The 17,970-nt window shown below is 35.8% G+C and overlaps 1 protein-coding gene across 1 annotated transcript; it reads right to left on the bottom strand.

The window, feature by feature from the left end:
* Positions 1-487: 487 nt before the first annotated feature.
* Positions 488-5,954, bottom strand: LOC143555489 (somatic embryogenesis receptor kinase 1-like). The gene is made up of 11 exons (XM_077045055.1): positions 5,861-5,954; positions 5,553-5,685; positions 5,399-5,470; positions 5,177-5,320; positions 4,955-5,026; positions 4,681-4,752; positions 4,462-4,574; positions 3,620-3,751; positions 2,502-2,843; positions 1,388-1,782; positions 488-889 (listed from the first exon to the last, which is right to left on the bottom strand). The coding sequence occupies exons 1-11, from the start codon at positions 5,943-5,945 to the stop codon at positions 575-577; spliced, it is 1,875 nt and encodes a 624-aa protein (XP_076901170.1). The 5' UTR covers positions 5,946-5,954; the 3' UTR covers positions 488-574.
* Between the last annotated feature and the right edge of the window lie 12,016 nt (positions 5,955-17,970).

Here is a 17,970-nt window from a genome sequence, read left to right as displayed (position 1 = left end):
GGAGCAGATGGCTCTTGCGCAGACGTCCCTGTTCAAGGTGAGTCTTGCGGGACCAACTGGGCTCTGCTGGGACCTACCTCTTCAGGTAATTTCTGCTTTCAAGTATTTTTGGTAATATTTGTTTGTGATTATGTGATGATTCAAAACCATTAACTGATAATAATTCATACTTACACTATGAGGAACTACACACCTAACTTTCACATTCGTTGCCAAAAACAATATCACTCGCATAACTTAACAAATTGAAACTTGATTTCGTTCACGATACAGACATTCTTTCTCAATAAAGTCAAGTGTAAATTATTAAAATTCAGTTTTAGTACGTTTTATTTTAAATTTACGACGTTTATCTTTTTTTAAGGAACAGTAACTCAACCATCATAAGCCCTAGTTACATCATATTGACAAAATTATATCCATCTTATAACTCTTCATAAACATTACCATAACTTATAAAACACAAACTCAAATATGAACAAACTCAACCACCATAAAACTAGTTAATTTAACTAATCATAGCAAAACAAATTCCCATATCACTAAACCATGAACTCATTTCAACCATTTCAAGTTACCTGGGGCCCGATAACTCGACAGCATGCAAATTCTCTGTAGAATCAAGAATCCAATCAGAATTAGGATGCGGTGCCAGATCCATTTCTTGGCGGTTAACTTCAACTTTCTGCCACTCGTCCCATCGTTCAGCTAACCCGTCACCTTCCAGCATTCGGACCACATCAGACATTTTGGGTCGGTCCATTGGCGAGCCTTGTGTGCACAGTAATGCCACCTGAATCAACTGCTCGACTTCTGAATCAATGTAATTAGTCCCCAGATCCGGGTCCACGAGCATTTCTAGTTTTCTTTCTTTTAGAAGTCCTTTAACCTAAAAAACACAAATACATACACAGACACATATATACAAGTTATTAGAACAGTCAATGAACCAATTGAAGTCCAAAAAAGGTTGCACAATGAATGTTAAACATGTTGTGTTTGTGGGTTGGAGAGTCGAACCCAAACATGACGCGTGCATTCGCAAGTTGACATGTACGCAAACTGTTTAACCTGAAAAAACTATTTATTTTTTCTTTTATTGTTTTTGTGCATATTAATACTTTAAAATTCTTTATTTACATATTAGTTTGGTTTTTCTGAAGCAATTATGTTTTAACTATGTCAATTTAACTTTAAAACTTTTTAACTTTGGCATAAAAATGCACAAATAGTCTAAGTTATCATATAAAACACATTTTAAACAAGCAAACGGAAGTGTTACGAGTCAACCCGCAAATCAGAAAGTTGAAAGTCATCCAAATCGTATTTTAACGCATAAAACTTCATAAATCATATAAACTTAACTTCTACGAGTTAAAATACTTACCCAATCAAGTAACATGACATCATCATCATTAGCAAGTCTAGCAAGGTCAAAAGCCCGTTGACCCGTAATTAATTCCAACAACATAATTCCATACCCAAAAACATCTGTTTTTTCAGATGATTTTCCAGTTGAAAGATACTCAGGAGCAATATGGCCAATTGTACCTCGTACAGCTGTCGTGACATGTGTATCTTTATAATCCATTAATTTAGCCAACCCAAAATCACCAACAACCGCCTCAAATTCTTCATCCAATAATATATTTGCAGCTTTAACGTCACGATGAATGATTTTCGGATCACAATGATCATGCAAATACGAAAGCCCACGGGCCGACCCTAACGCGATTCGCTTTCGAGTTGGCCAGTCTAAAGGCGGCTCGTTTGGCGGACGCTCTACAAACATAAATAATATGCCAAAAACAATTAATATTTTAGTAGAAAAGGGAAAATATAGTTAAGATGTATCTACTGTATACTAAAAGCAACATTTCATAAGTTTGTAGGTTTAGCTTATGTTGTAATGAAAGGAATATCCATAAAAAAAAGTAACTTCCGAAATCCCTTAAAAACTGCATCACCTTCGTTTTTATAAATGTACATGAAGTTGTTCATTGATAACAAATTTTCATGTTAAAATAACTTGAAAGTTCACCAATTATCATTTCTATAAGAAAAAATAAAGTAAAAAAACGTGGCATGTAGGTCTGTAAACGAACAGAGCGTTCAGTTGCCGTTTGGCAGGAAGTTCATTTACAAAACTTTTTGTTTAGTTAATTAAACAAACAAACATGAACCTGTCTCGTTCATTCATTTATGCTTGTGAACGTTCGTTTATGTTCGTTCGTTTACAGTATTCATTACGATTTAGCCTAGTTTTATTAACTTTTTAGGCCATATTGATGTTCACATTGCTTTTAGTTGGTGTTGCTCAACTATGTTCATCCATGTTCAATTATCTTCGTTTACGTTCGTTTAGACAATTAAGAACGAACATAAACGAACACAAACATGCTCATTTTCTTAACAAACAAAGTAGAACATAAAAAACGCGTTCGTTTCGAGTTCGTTTGTTTGCTTCGTTACACGTTCATGTTCATTCAAATCAATAATACCTCTCAAACATGAAGCTACACTGCCATTAGCCATGTATGGATAAACAAGCAACCGTTCAGTTGGTGTCATACAAAATCCTCTTAACCGAAGTAAGTTACGGTGCACCGCCATACTAATCATCTCAACTTCTGTTTGAAACTGGAGCTCGCCACCTGGCGTTCGTTCTTCTTTCAATCTTTTCACTGCAACAAGTGATCCATCTGCCAAACGCCCCTTGTATACTTTCCCAAATCCACCTCTACCCAATATGTTTTTGTTGCTAAAACTATCTGTTGCAACTTGCAGTTCCCGTAAAGAAAACCTTTTAAGCTGCCCCAAGTGAACTTCAGGATCTTCTTCAGCTGTATACGCATGTATAAAAGTTAAAATCAATACAAAAACAATAAATAACTTGCTTTATTTTGATTATATGTGACGGTTTTGACAATGTTGACTATAAATGGGTCAATTTGGATTAACTATCAACAAATTTACTGATGATTTAAAATACAACATGAACCTGACATGACATAAACAGATTCGAGTCCTAAACGTGTGGACACATCTATCCCATTTATATAATTCAAATATGTTCAGCTTGGATTACATAGTTTTAAAAATTAAAAAAAAATGAAATTAAGATTTCGAAGAAGTGAAAAAGAACAGAAAGTTGGGTTTAAACGGGTCGACTCATTTAGATAATCGGGTTGCACAGGGCGTGTTTGGGACACTTTGGGTTACACATTTTCAGGTTACATGGCCCGCATGGGTTACAATGTTAAATCAGGTCATGTTTGGGTTAGATTAGATGAACCCACGAATTGCCACCCGTTATAGATCAAATGGGTATAAATTTAGCTGGTGGGATTAGGTCAGTCAAACAAGTTAAAAGTTGACTAAGTCTCTTTTAATGCATCCACCATTCCACCTAATAGTTATTAAAAGATTCAGATTAAAAATTTTTGTTTCAGTAACAAAAAATAACTTGGTAAATGTTTATTAAAAAAACTATAATGGACGAAAAGGTGTCTGCATCATTGCATGTCAGCCCAGTCTTTGAAATGACCCTCAATTTGGACGTGTTTTTGCCCCATTAACCAATCCGTATAACGTATTATTTGTGAGCCAGATCACTAACCAGGTACATCAAAGAAAAATTCTTGCGGTTTCCTACGCCGCCACCACGCAAACGCGATGGCGGGGGCAGCAAACAGTAGAGCAGCTCCTGCAGCCACCCCTCCGGCTATGGCTCCAGTCATACTGTTTCCACCTGAAAATATCAAACATTTTAAAGTGTTTTTGGATGTGCTTTTTATTACAAATCAAGTAACATATAATCAAAATAAGATTTATGAAAGATAGAAAATAATGTATGGATGTTCTTTTGCTGCTTGAAGTTGTAATAATCACTTTTTAGGAATAATACAAGAGTATATAGGTAATTATGCTTTTTATGGATAATATAAGGATATATAGCCATATAGGTAGGTGCTTGGATGTACTCTTATGTTACTGATTATATTATAGATAATATAAGGGTATATAGGTAGGTGTTTGGATGTGGTTTTTTTATTACTGAATATGTAGTGAATAATTAATAATCACTTTTTAAGAATAATATAAAGGTAATTATGCTTTTTATGGTTAATATAAGGGTGCATAGGTAAGTGTTTGGATGTGCTTTTTTATTACTGATTATGTAGTGAATAATCAAATACTATAATCAACAATAACAAAAATTCAGTATATGAAATGATGTACGGATGTTCCTTACTTCTTTTGCTGTATACAGTTAAAATAATCACTTTTTATTGATAATACAAGGGTATTAGGTAACTGTTCTCTACCGCTTGATCTCTAAATAACTAAATCATCATAATCAAAAGCAGGACATTTGAACACTTGTCAAATAAATAACTTTCAAAAGGCATATCCAAACACCTCCTTAAACAAATTATCAGACAATACTGAGATAATCACCTGGTGCAGATATTGGGGGTGGCGGCACAAATGGCGGAGGTGGGGAGAATGGAGGAGATCCGGGGCACGGGTGGCCGGTCACCGGACCACAGAGATCCAGGTTGTTAGCAAAACTGTAAAATAATAAATAATAACAAAATTGGATGATCAAATGAACTGATGTATTCTTAAAACCCTAAATCACAAGAACAAACTGAATTCATATTTTATTAGTAAAACCTGATGGGTGTAAATAGTGAGAAGGAGCCATTATCTGGAACTGGTCCTGACAGATGGTTGTTTGATAGATCCCTGTATAACAAATTATTATCATGTTGTACAGTAAAACAATGAATACAGATGGCAATTTACGCCTATATATTTATCATCATCATCATTTTACCGAAAGTGGATTTTTAATGCATTAAAACATACTAATCACTTTACTCAAAAATTATAAATAAATAACGTTAAGGGAATACTTAAATGAGAGATGGGTGAGTAAAACACTCACAGTACTTGTAATGACGAGATGTTTGTCAACTGCATAGGGATTGGACCAGTCAAACTATTATTGTTAAGCCGCCTATATACATAAAAACCAAGTATTTCATCATATAACTTACGAAACACTTACATTTTAACACGTATACAGTTTTAAGATCATAAACGACAAAAACGAAACTATTTATAGCAATCACCGACAATAATTCAGAGAATAAGTGAGCGAGCGTACAAAAATCTCAACTTCGATAGCCTCCCTAACGTGACCGGAATGGGCCCAGAAAAACTGTTGAGGTAAAGGTCTAAGCTCACTAAATTTGTCAAATTTCCAATATCGTTAGGGATCGAGCCACTTATGTTATTGCTGTACAATTCCCTGAAAATCACATCAAAATCAGATAATAAAATGATTCAAACCAAACTTTACACTTATCAGTTAATTAAAACAACTTACAAGTACTGCAAATTCTTTAACAGACCAATCTGCGGAACCAGTGTACCCGATAGAGCTGCATTTCCCAAATCACTGAAACATTTATAGCAAAAAAGAAAGTTACATAAATTTATAACACGCAGCGAAAACGTATCGTTTAATTAGCAAAACTTACACGCGTATAACACTATTATCATTGTTGCAGGTGACATGAAACCAAGTGCAAGGGTTTACAAGTGTAGGATCCCAACTTTGAAGCACACTGTTTGGATCATATAAATTAGTCCTTAAATTATGCAAAGCATCACCTGTAAGTGAAGTTAAAAATAACACTTGTCACAATCATAATCTAACTATTTATTTAAAGAACAAAAATACAAAATAAGCAAATCAACACCAAACCTATTTATTATAAATAATACCAAATCTAGCAACCTAATTACCCCTAAATTTACAAAACTAAAGTAGTAAAGTATCTATCACCTTCTAAATTGGCATAAATTAGCTTCACCGGATGAAGAACAAGGACCGAAAAGACGATAAACAAAACCGAATAATCTCTCGCCATCACCTTCAATTCAACCGATTCATATACACATCGTCTCTCGGATCCAAACAGCACAGCATTATACAACAACCGCAAAACCCTAGAAACACTAAATCTCCACCAATGCGAGCTGAAAAACCACCGATGGAATCAGAACTGGCCGCTTGAACGCGAAGAGGTGATAAGACGAACAGGTGTTGGGTGGTTGGTTGGTTTGGTAATTAATAAGTTTTCATCGTCATCTGATTGATTGTGTGTTTGCTTGGGGTTAGAAATATTAATAATAATAATAATGTTTCATATTAATAATAATAATAATGTTTCTCTCTCTACTGAGAAGTGTGTTGGGGGAATAGAAGCAACTTTAGGAGCGTGGCAGTGGCTTTTGAGAGCTACCTGCCCGATCTGCCCGGGAGAAAACGACTTCAGGGTATCCAAGCGCCCCCTTAGTACACGTGCATTTATATTACTCTAATTACGCTTTTTTTATGATTTTTAGGCTGAGGGGTGTGGAGCGTGAGAAAGGGCGCAAGAGGACAACCACTCGCGCCCCGGGGCGCGAGCACCACACCACCGAGGCGCGAGAGGGGCGCGAGAGGGGCGCGAGCGCGGAAAAAGAGGCAGGCGCCAGGGGGTTCGCGGGACAGGATGAGCGTGAGGGGCATGGGGAGTGGTGAAAATAGCCGTTTGAAAGATAAAATGAGCCGTTGGCTCTTAATTTTTTAAAAGAAAAAATTTTTCTACTACTATATATTACCCATTTTATACAACACTTTAACACAACTTCAAAAAACACCAAACTTACCCATTTCTTTATACAACACTTCCTATATATTACCCATTTCTTTCAAACTTTTTTAAAAAAACCTTTACAAAATCCTATATAATACCCCTAAATCAACCCATTTTTACCATATCAAACACAACTTCAATCTCCAACATGACGTTAGAAGACGAGGGCAAAGCTATATGCCAAAACTACCAAGGTGACATTCCGCCACAACCGTCCACAATCAGTGATCAACAAAAACTTCATAACATAGCAAATATCAAGAGCCGTGAGATACACGGGGATCTTCGACATGAGTTGGTTGAACATTTGTGGGCGAGGCGACCAGAGGATCTTGTATTAGATTAGTTTTATTATTAAATATTATTGTTTGTTTAATTTTTAGTATGTTTTTTTTATTATATGAATTTTCAAAAAAATGTGTGTTTTTTTAAATAATTTCTTGTTTTTTTAATAATACGTTTTTTTAATAAATTTATAAAAAAATAAAAAAATAAACCGCTCGCGCCCCCTCTCGCGCCCCTCCACACCATGGCCCGGGGCGCTATCACCACTACCAACACCCATCTTATCAAGTTTCTCTCTCTCCCACACGTCACAATATTATTGGCTGGCGCCCCCACTCACGCCCCCTCTCGCGCCCCCCACACCCCTCAGCCTTAAATCTATAATAATAATCTTTATTATTCGTATGTTCCGTCTATCATATTAATTAAAACAATTTATTTAAAGTTTGGGAAAAAAATAAAAATTAATAAAGATTTAAAATATATATATTTATTTCTCATATTCTCTCTCCTCCCTCTATCTATCATTCTCTCCTCCCTCTCTCTCTCACTGATTTATCACCACAATCCACCACCAGTGATTCATCACACTGATTCATCTCTCTCTTTCTCTCACTATCTCCTATCAACTCCCACCGCCACCACCGCCGGCCACCACACCAAACCTAAACGCCGGCGGTTGAATCGGACCATAAAAACCCTAGATCTAGAGGTTGCAGTCCGGTCAAACCCAGATCCCATCAGAAACTCTGAAATCGTCGACGGCAAAGGTTGCAGTCCGGTGCCAGCGCCGTCGTGGTAGTAGAGCTCAAACCCTTGATCTCCAGCGTCGGAATTATCATCGCCGCCACGAAGAACGACAACCAGATTAAACGGAGACATGTCGGATCTATTTCGGTGGCGGATCCTCAGATCTGAGCGGTCGGTGGCATACATGGAGGTACGACGGCGGGATTCCGGCGGAGAAGAGACGGGAGTGTTGACGGCTTCGATGAATTCTCCGTCGCAATAAGGACATGTAACGGTGTCTTCTGATGTAAGTCTGACTATGCGTGTGCATCTGTAACACCAATAGGACGTCGTGGTACTAGTTCTGGAGATGTTGGAAATGGAAAGTATGAGATCCGAAGAATAAGTTACAGATTCCGGCAACTGGTCATTATATAAATAGAAAGAAAGAAATTGATTTGATAGGAGAAAAGTAAGAGGAAATTTGGTTATAAAGTTCAAGCGTGATGATGAATTAGGTGGTGGCGGCGGCGGTAGGTGGTGGATAGTAGTGGCAGTTGGCAGCAGGTGGTGGGGTTTTGGATGTTGAAAGAAGGTGGGTGGTGATGGTGGATGCACGTGATAAAGGGATAGGGAGGAGTATTTGTTAGTTTTAATATAAAATAATTTATATATAAAATTACAAACGTTTGACCCGATTTTCATTAGATTTAACAAAAAAATTTAACTGAGTTAGTGACAAAGGACGTAACCTGAAACAAATTTGAAACATGATGTATGCCTTTTGCTATTTCTTTCATTAAAGGACGTCTAATGAAAATCGGGTCAAACGTAAAGGACGTCTTTTGCTATTTTGTCTTATTACTATTATAAAATTCTAATTATATTATAATTATTATTATTTTCCAATTATAGTTATTATATTATTATTATTATTATTATATAATTATCATTATTGTTTGTATATTATACTATAACTATTATTATATTAGAATTATTACTACATTATCAATATATATATATTTTTAAATTTGATGAGTTAACATTTCACAACGCATATACGGTTTAACGATCTTGTTGCAGCACGAGGATCCTAAAAATAGTCATTATAAATATTCATTTATTATTAATATTATTTATTTTTTATTATTAATACTAATAAAAATATTAATAACAATAATAAAGTGATTAATAATTCCATTCTTATATGGTAACCAAATATGACAATGGAATGGTAATAATCCATTTTATTCATTTGTCCATTCTATTCCCTCGTCTATTCCATTACACCGTACCTTAAAATTATAAGGTGTAGTTTGCTTTTTTATATGTTCTTCTCTATTATAGAAAATCCAGCGTAGTAGCGTTTGAATTGTTTTCTCTATTTTTTTCTTTTTATATTATACGGAAAGTATTTATATAGAGGCTCCAATATGAATGCTTTTAAGAATATGAATGCTTTTAAGAGGGAAGCTTAAAAAGTTCGATGAAGTATATTTTGATTAATTATATATGGTAAAAAGATGGTTTTATTTGAAACTCTAGTGGGTTCGATTTATTGTAAAATTGAATTACATCTTCAACAAATATATATATATATATATATAGAGACAAAATATAGAATAAAAACTCACTTGAGTTGTGAAAACCCGTAAAATCCCTATGTAACATCGTTTTTTTTTTGTTACATGTAATATATGTTGTTACATTTAATATAAAACATCGAAAACATAAAAAAAATGTTTTGCTATTTTTTTACTAATTTTTATATATGTTTTCAGGAGAGAGAAAATGTAAATTAACTTTTACATTTTTTATTAACTTTAATTGTGGACCAAAAGATTTAATCTTTAATTAAAAACATGTTGTTGAGAAAGAGTTTCTAGAGTTTTCACAACTCAAGTGAGTTTTTATATACACACACACACACATATGGAAACGGATATTTTAGAATTATATATATTGTGTAGAACGGTAAAACTTTTGATGAATAGTGAATACTTTTGATTGGTGTATGGAGGCGATAGTCGAGCGTGCCATAGGAGAATGGTTGTCCAGCAAGCGGATGTCGTGTAACTTCTGCTAACCTGCTTTTTTGTTTTGTTCCCCAAAGCAGTTGTTAAACGTGTATATAGGGGTGAGAACAGCTATAAACCCAACAAGAGAATTTGGTGTGTGCAAAGTTTGTTAGCATGGAATGGTGAGACTCGTGTTCAATCTCTGAATGAGCAGTTCTGAGGGGTTTTTTTTTCACAAAATAAGAAATGTTTCAATAATATCCCTGCATTTTGACGTAATTTCCAGTGCCTCCCATAAAATTTCAATAAACTTTATCTACGTTATCAACTAGTTGTGTGGTGTCGAGATTTAATTTTGCTTACGCAAGACACATTTCCTTGTGGCAACACGTGGAGTAAAAAAAAAACTAGATACGATAAAATTATAACTTTGTATATTTATGATTTTATCTAACATGTACCAGATGTTCATCGATTTGTTTTTTGATTTATTCGATTCGGCTTATTCCGTTAAAATTTTGTATGGAGAAATCGAAAACCAAATCGAATATGATTCAAGAAGCTAAAAACCAATAGAAAAGTATTGTAACGCTCTGTTTGAGCTTAAATGGAAACAAAATGTCAATAAATTTTTTGTAAGTTGCATTAGAAGGTGGATTGGCATCACCAATGCCCGGTGATGAAGTTGCATTTGATGAATACTTACACAATTACTCAGGCTCAGTGGACGAAGATTAAACACATCACGATAGTAAATACGAGTCAAGTCGGAGCCGACACATAAAAAAATTAAGCCCCAAAAAGTAATTACAACTTGCATTTTCCAGTGTGGTGTTATTTATGCTTTAACATATTAAATAAAAAACTTGAGTTATTTGTTTAGTTGTGTTTAGAAAAAGGATAAAGCAAAACCGTTTTGGACCCGACCCGGTTTGAACCTGGCCCCAACGAGTTTGAATAGGGCTGGATTTTTTTCAACCCTAAATCGGTTTAAATCCGAATCAGTCTAGGCCTAACAGTTTTGAGTTTTGACCCACCATTGACCAACCCGATCCGATTTTAAACCCAAACCAGTTTTAATACAAATACTGATTTGTATACCTCTTCCTTATTGGAGATGTTCTAACATGTATTACATCCTCATTCCCTCAAGGATAAATATTTAAAAAAAAAATAGCTTGTAAGGGGAATTCTTTGAAGCTAATACAACTAAAATTTAAATTGAATTGACAAACTTATTTACTAATAATTGGTAACAATTAATACATACAAGAAATGTTTTATGTAAATTATACATTTTAAATTTATATTGAAGGAAACTATGGAATTACACATATTTAATTGATGAAGTATATTAGTTTGAACATAATATTATTTGAATTTTTCAATGGACTACACACAAAATGAGATTTTAAGATAATATTTAATGTTTAGAGCAATCACCATTTGGTTGGGTGATAAGGAGGTTTTTCATTGGTTTTCTTTTGGGGTCCTAAGTTCGAATCCCGGCTCATGTGTGCGCTTCAAAATATGGGTAGCACTACTAATCCACTATAAGAGGGATTCGAACTGGAATAACAGGATATGATAAGTATTATGATCTTTTGAGAGACGACAAACAGATGATGATGATGATGATGATGATGATAATAATAATGAAGAGGCGGAGGAGGAGGAGAATGCTTTAAAAAATATTTTATAGAAACAATAACAGAAAAGAAAAAACAAGATACATGAGACAAACTCACAAGCATAGGATCAAGAGTTCCATCATAGGTTGTACGCACTGTTTAAATGAAAGTGACATATGCTCAAAACATATTGTGTCTGCATACAGTTTATATTTTTCATTGATTTATGCAATTCATAACAAACAGAGCATTGCATTTATTTGATTTTGTCCAGTTCTATAATAATAAAAGCATGCTACCATCTTTCAAGTAGCCATTTATGCTCATTTGATTTTGTCATGTTTTACTTGCACCATCCAATCACATCCAATCGGAAATTCAGAGGCTCATGCGTTAACTTTTTTTTTATTAATCATCGTACCATCATCACCATGACCTACAACCCATCAACCAGTCAACCACAATACCTCTAGCCGCAATCAACGTCATGCAACGCTAATTGACGAATACCTCCCAACTACACCTCTAACCATAGCATGCGCACCATCAATGATGGTGGTGGTAAGTTTTTGAAGACGAGTTTGATGTTGGCTTGAAGACCAAATGCGGCAAATAAGCGATGGTTGAAGACTTTTTTATTCTAACGTATTGTGGTGGAGAGGAGTGACGATAATGCTCTTATATGTCTTAACATGCGACAAAATTGTATTGTAGTAATATCACTATTAATAATAGTTTTTGTTGTAAAACAAAAACCTATTAACCACTTCAATTGTTCATGCAAGCATAGAGTAGAGAGAAAATAAGAAGTAGAAAAAGGAGAAGTTCGTATTCATTGATATGTGTATCCAATACAATAACAAGACCCATTATTTATAGGGTATAGCATTACTACAATCATAATGAAGGACGAAGGTTATGCATATGGAGAGTCACCAATTGATGGTTCATTCATAACACTCTCCCTTAACTATTCACATGATAATAAAAAAAACATATAGTATTTTTTATATACGCTTGGTGATGTTGACTCATTAAAAACATTGCTAGGAAAACCCATTGAGATAAAACCATAGCTAAGGGAAAAAGAGTGCAATGCGTATAATACTCCCCCTCGTTTATGCATCCTTTAAGTGACGAGCTTGAATCTTCTAGAAAAGTTTGTTTACAACTTTTAACAATCTGCCGCTTGATCTTGTAATGTACACTTTTAAGCAATGATGTACCATCTTCATGTATGGCTTGTACTGCCTCTTCTTGTAAATAATTGACTTGTTCCTCGATCTTATAAATAAGTGTCATAAAATTCATGATTTTACTATATTGCTTGCCCGGCATCAATATATCTAACCAAACCTTTTTAATGGGTTAGTAACTTTCATACCTTGCATGTATTAAAATATTTGTGTTTGTTCATTTCAATGTTTCTTCACTTGAAACAAATTATATCTTATCAATAAATGTAAACAAATAATATATCTAATTATGTATAACTAGTAAGAAATATTGCATCAATTATAATTATAAACTAAATTCCAAAAAAAATACATTTACATTATTAGAAACAAAAATATTATAAATGAAAATTTTAAACAACCCCCGTAATACGGGGATAAAAACTAGTACATATATACATATATGTTTCGTTTAGTTACATTTGTATATTGTTCAAGGGTTTACTTAACAATGTTTATACAAGATCATATCGATTTACTCACAGAAACCTTTGCGCAAACCAACTTTGTATGATATCCAACGCATATACAAGGTGCACGGTGAAAAACATGGTTTCCCCGAAATACTCGGTAGCATCGACTGTACGCATGTTGAATGGGATATGTGCCTTATGGCCTGGCGAGGTCCGTTCCACCGGGGTGATCACCCTGGCCCCATTATTATGCTTGAGGCGGCGGGCTCCCAAGATCTTTGGTTATCGCATGCGTTTTTTGGTGTTACCGGATCAACTAACAACATAAAATGTTATCGAATAGTCATCGATATTCGATGACATTATTAACGGAGTTGAGCCAACTTAATTGCTGTATTTGAATGGGGTTCAATTCAAGCATGACTACTACCACGAATGGTCGACACTTGTTCAAGCTTATGCATCTCTAGTTGAAGACAAACGAAAGTACTTTAAGAAGAAGCAAGAATAGCACAAAAAGATATTGAAATGGCATTTGGAGTTTTAAAGAAAATTATTCATTTGATTTAGAGGCCACTACAGATATGGTTAAGGGAAAAAATAATGGATGTTGTCTACACTTGTATAATTCTTAATAACATGATTCTTGAGGACCAACGTATGACTATTTGCCAAAACTACCAAAGTGACGTCCCACGACCCGAATCGACAATCATCGATGATGAAAAACTCCAAAACGCCATATATCTCAAGAACTGCAAGGTCCACGGAAACCTTCGTCATGAGTTGGTCGAGCATTTGTGAGCTAGACGTCCCGATGATCTTGTACTAGACTAGTATTGTTTGTTAATGTTTTTATTTTAATGTAATATTAGTTATTAGTTTCCAAATATAGAAGAAATAAATAAATCAGATAATTCGCTAAAGTCATCACTCGCTTGAACCACAACAGGCTCAAGCGACTTCAAAAGTGGCTTCAGCAAGTGTCTAGTCAGCACTGCATGTCATAATATTATTGGATGAATTCGAAACTGTCACACCCCAACTTAGGGCCTATGAGTGTGACCAATAGTTGGTACTTGTTTTGTAAATATATCAGAGTGATGGATTAATTTTAGCGGAAGACTTAAAGGTTTAATATAATATTAATTTACATTGAAAATTTACTTGGGAATTAAGTACCCAAGTTGAAGTTTTACAAAATATCGTTTTCAACATTACAAGGATTTTATAACAAAATTGAGCCATCATGCGGTGCGAACTTCTATCTTCGTGACGACTCTAATCCTTGCTATATACCATCAAACTTAATTACCTGCAAGTGGAATTAAAATACGTCAGCTATGTGCTGGTAAATCGTTATGACTCTAAAAGCTTTTAAATAACAATCATAATACAAATATAGTTTTCTTGACAAGCTCAGCAGATATATTACTATACCCGGTATTTGTAGCACTGCCCTATACACACACAAGTCTCCAAGCCACGTAGCCCATACCGGAGAAACTATATATGACCATTAGCCCACGGCCACGTAGCCTTTGACTGTATAGGCTTAACGGTTATGTTGGGATCCAGACACATGTGTATTCGGTCTGAGTTGCTTTTATTTTCTAATTTGTATTACATTGTTTTAGAGATCACGTAATCTCATGTAAACATTTGACTGACTCTATAAGACAAACAACTTGTCTATCTTATAGAGTATAAATATGTTTTGACTGTTTGTAAGGTTTAACGTATTCACCTATAGCGTCGGTGTGATTGATTTGAAAAAAACCTTTCTTGATTGCGACTGATTGTTAACCTATAAACAAATAGGTTTGAATGATCATCTTGACGGTGTTTCTTGATTAGACTGCAGACTTTAAGTCTGGTTTTAACCTTGATTAGGTTTGTGAATGTATTTTGAAATCATGATTGTATTTGCGTGACGTTTGGTATAACATGATTTGGCCTAATAGAGTCTATCACGTTGGCAAACTTCTCCAGGTAAGTAAAGGGGTCCCACGGTTGATTGGGATGTGTACGAATTACTTACCTTAGGCAAGAAGAGTCTACTAATGGTATCCCCCTTCCAGTTTCTACTTGCCCGTCAAAATATAATTTTGTATAACATTATCTTTATAAAAGTAATATTGACCGAAAACTGTTTGTGAATGCTTCTGAAAATACTTTCAAGGTTAAATGTCATAGCCTTGACTGAGTCTAAGCTATTATAATATGATTGTTTAAACTTAATTCCTACCTTAGTGAATGTACGGAAATGCTAGTACTAAGATTGAATGATTGCTGGTTTGGCAGAACCTTGCTCTTACTCACTTAATTGATCTACGGGGCGTCAAAACTTCGATACTTGCACAAAACTTCAAGGAAACAGGACCTCGGAACTTCTCGGCAATCTGGCACGTTCCCCAAGGCTAAGTGTGTGTTTGTGAAGGTGAAAATGGGATGCCTTGGCCTCAAATCCGTAGCTCCTCTTTTATAGGCAAATTTTTGTCATCATCGCGCAGCGCGATGGGGTTTTCCCCCAGCCCATCGTGTAGCGCGACACTGCAATCTGTGAGATGCTGCCATGTGGTGACACGTGGCCCTGGTTCCGTAATGAGGTCATCGCGTAGCGCGATGCCTACTTATCCTTGGATCATCTCGTAGCGCAACGCCCCCTTTTTTGTGAATTCTGGGGAACTACATCGCGTAGCGCGATGAATGATTATGTCTGCCAATCGCGTAGCGCGATGGGTCTTTGAAACCAAAATTTTTATTTTACACCCCTTAAGTTTCAAAAATGTCATTTTTAGCCCAAACTTGAATAGGGTATTCTCGAGATATTACAGAAACCCAGTTTCAACGACAACACATACCCTAAAATTTAATAGGGTGAAAAATATTTTAAAATGGAAGTCAAATATATGGGATGAAAAATCATTTAAAATGAAAGTCAAATATACGGGAGAGATGGTGTCACTTCCAATAAGCTGCCTGAAGAGGTAGGTCCCAGCAGAGCCCAGTTGGACCCGCAAGACTCACCTTGAACAGGGACGTCTGCGCAATGACCAACTACTCCAGCAGGACCCACCATGCTCAAAGAACCTTACGCGCAGTACGCCAGCTGTACCCGCAGGGAAAGCCTCCCAATGGTGAAGTACCCCGCCTGTTCCCGCAGCTGCGGATACAAGCCATCAGGGAAGGCTACCCGCACTAACAACAAGGCTACACGCACAAGGCATTCGTTCAGTAGTCACATGAAGGAATGAGCAAGGCGGGAATACTCCCGCCTAAATGAGCCAGTCCGTATGCTTCTGGAAGGTCTTTCGTACTATAACTACTAAGGTATGGGCGGAACAGACAATTTGACCAGAGCAGCCCATGAACTAATCACAGGGTGACAGCTCACCGACAACAATACGAGGAGGAGCACCCTCTAGTACTGTTTGTCACTATTAGCCGCTGCCTACTCACCAACCCTTACAATGGGACGTGCGCAGCCTACAGTTGGTGGAACAGTGCGTAGCCGGCAGTAAAGGAACAGTATACAGCCAACCTTATTACTGTTGGCCGTAACCTATCCACCAACCAGCATGGCCTGTGCGTAGTCCACTGTTGGTAGAACAGGAATACTATTCAGCCGGCTGTACCTGCTTGGAAACCTACCTTCGGCTATAAATACTCCAACACCTTGGAATGGTAAGGACATCATCTGATATCTCAATCTTATCTAGCAATCTCTTAATATACACATATTCAGAGCAATCTAGTCTGATTCTCACGCCGGAGGGTGGTCACAAGGAGGAACCCCCCCCCCTTCTCAGTGACTAGCTTACGGTGTCTGTTTTGCAGGTCCATTGAAGAACAACTCTCTGCTAGACCTCATCCTCGTGGGAAACATTACTTAACCCCTAGATTATCTATAATCTGTCCAGGGTTCACTTAGTGTTTCTTCACTGCCTTTAGTCTTTTAGATGTTTTACTATTAATCTATTATGTTGTTTGAGTTAGACTTTGTCCAGTTATGGTTGTAACGTTCAACGGCTAAAGTGTTTTTTTAATTTATTTGTTGGCCGTTAAGAAAAACCTTTATGACAAAATGGTATTATTTATTGGTATCAACATATAGCTCATACTTGGAATTATGGAATAGGTGGTCCAAAGTTGCTTTATACTTTTCGAAATCTCAAATGTTAGTCAAAAAAATATTCCTTGTAAGAATGATTAGGGGGCTGGAGTGACCAAGTGTTGATTACAAAACTACCACTATATAATTGAAAATATTCCAAACACATGGGTCAAAAGTCAAAACCTTGGGGCATCGGACATTATTGTCTACTTCTTTTTGTTTTGTTCTCACTTTTATTTTTTTGAATTTTTGATAAGGTAACTTGGATTAAATATATGTGATGGTAAAATGGTAACGCATTATGCATGCATGCATTTTAGGCTAATAAAATGCTTTTTAGTTCATCTTTAAGGGAACTAAGAAGTTCATTTGGACAGCCTTAAAGAGGAGTTAGGAAACATATTGATCGATGCATTTTTCCGAGTGGAAGCTCGCCTACTAGATGGAACAAGATCTAGAGGAAAGTTAATATAATGGCATGGATATTGTTATTGAATTGTCTACTGACTAAAGTAAATCTTTGTAACAAAGGTAGCGGTTTACATAGCATTCTGTGTGTGTTTTGATCTAACCATGTGAAATCAGCAAACCACCTTTTTAGGGAATGATTCATCGTGTCTTCAATTCGGAATAGTGTTTCGAGAGGGCGTAATATTAAATTGCTCGACCATACGGTTTCAAGTAATTTGTTGTATTGGTTGGTTGATTTGAATTTGTCTAACACAACAAAGGATCTTTATGGAAATAGTGATATGGACCACTTTGTGGGGTTATTTGAAAGTATAGAAAGATGCTATATATAAGCTAGATACCTAAAGAAGGAATT

This window comes from Bidens hawaiensis, unplaced genomic scaffold (assembly GCF_021521415.1).
Source record: "Bidens hawaiensis isolate Kalapana, Puna unplaced genomic scaffold, B.hawaiensis_p1.1 tig00000055_1, whole genome shotgun sequence".
NCBI lineage: Eukaryota > Viridiplantae > Streptophyta > Magnoliopsida > Asterales > Asteraceae > Bidens > Bidens hawaiensis.
This window is presented reverse-complemented; position numbering and strand designations above follow the sequence as displayed.

What these genes read in the sequence shown, in the direction of transcription:
- LOC143555489 (XM_077045055.1), bottom strand. Translation starts at nt 5,945, where the DNA reads ATGGCGAGAGATTATTCGGTTTTGTTTATCGTCTTTTCGGTCCTTGTT. An exon ending in CTATCGAAGTTGAGATTTTT is followed by an intron (nt 5,027 to 5,176) that starts GTACGCTCGCTC and finishes TTATGTATATAG; the next exon opens with GCGGCTTAACAATAATAGTT. An exon ending in TGTAGCTTCATGTTTGAGAG is followed by an intron (nt 1,783 to 2,501) that starts GTATTATTGATT and finishes TTATGTTTGTAG; the next exon opens with AGCGTCCGCCAAACGAGCCG.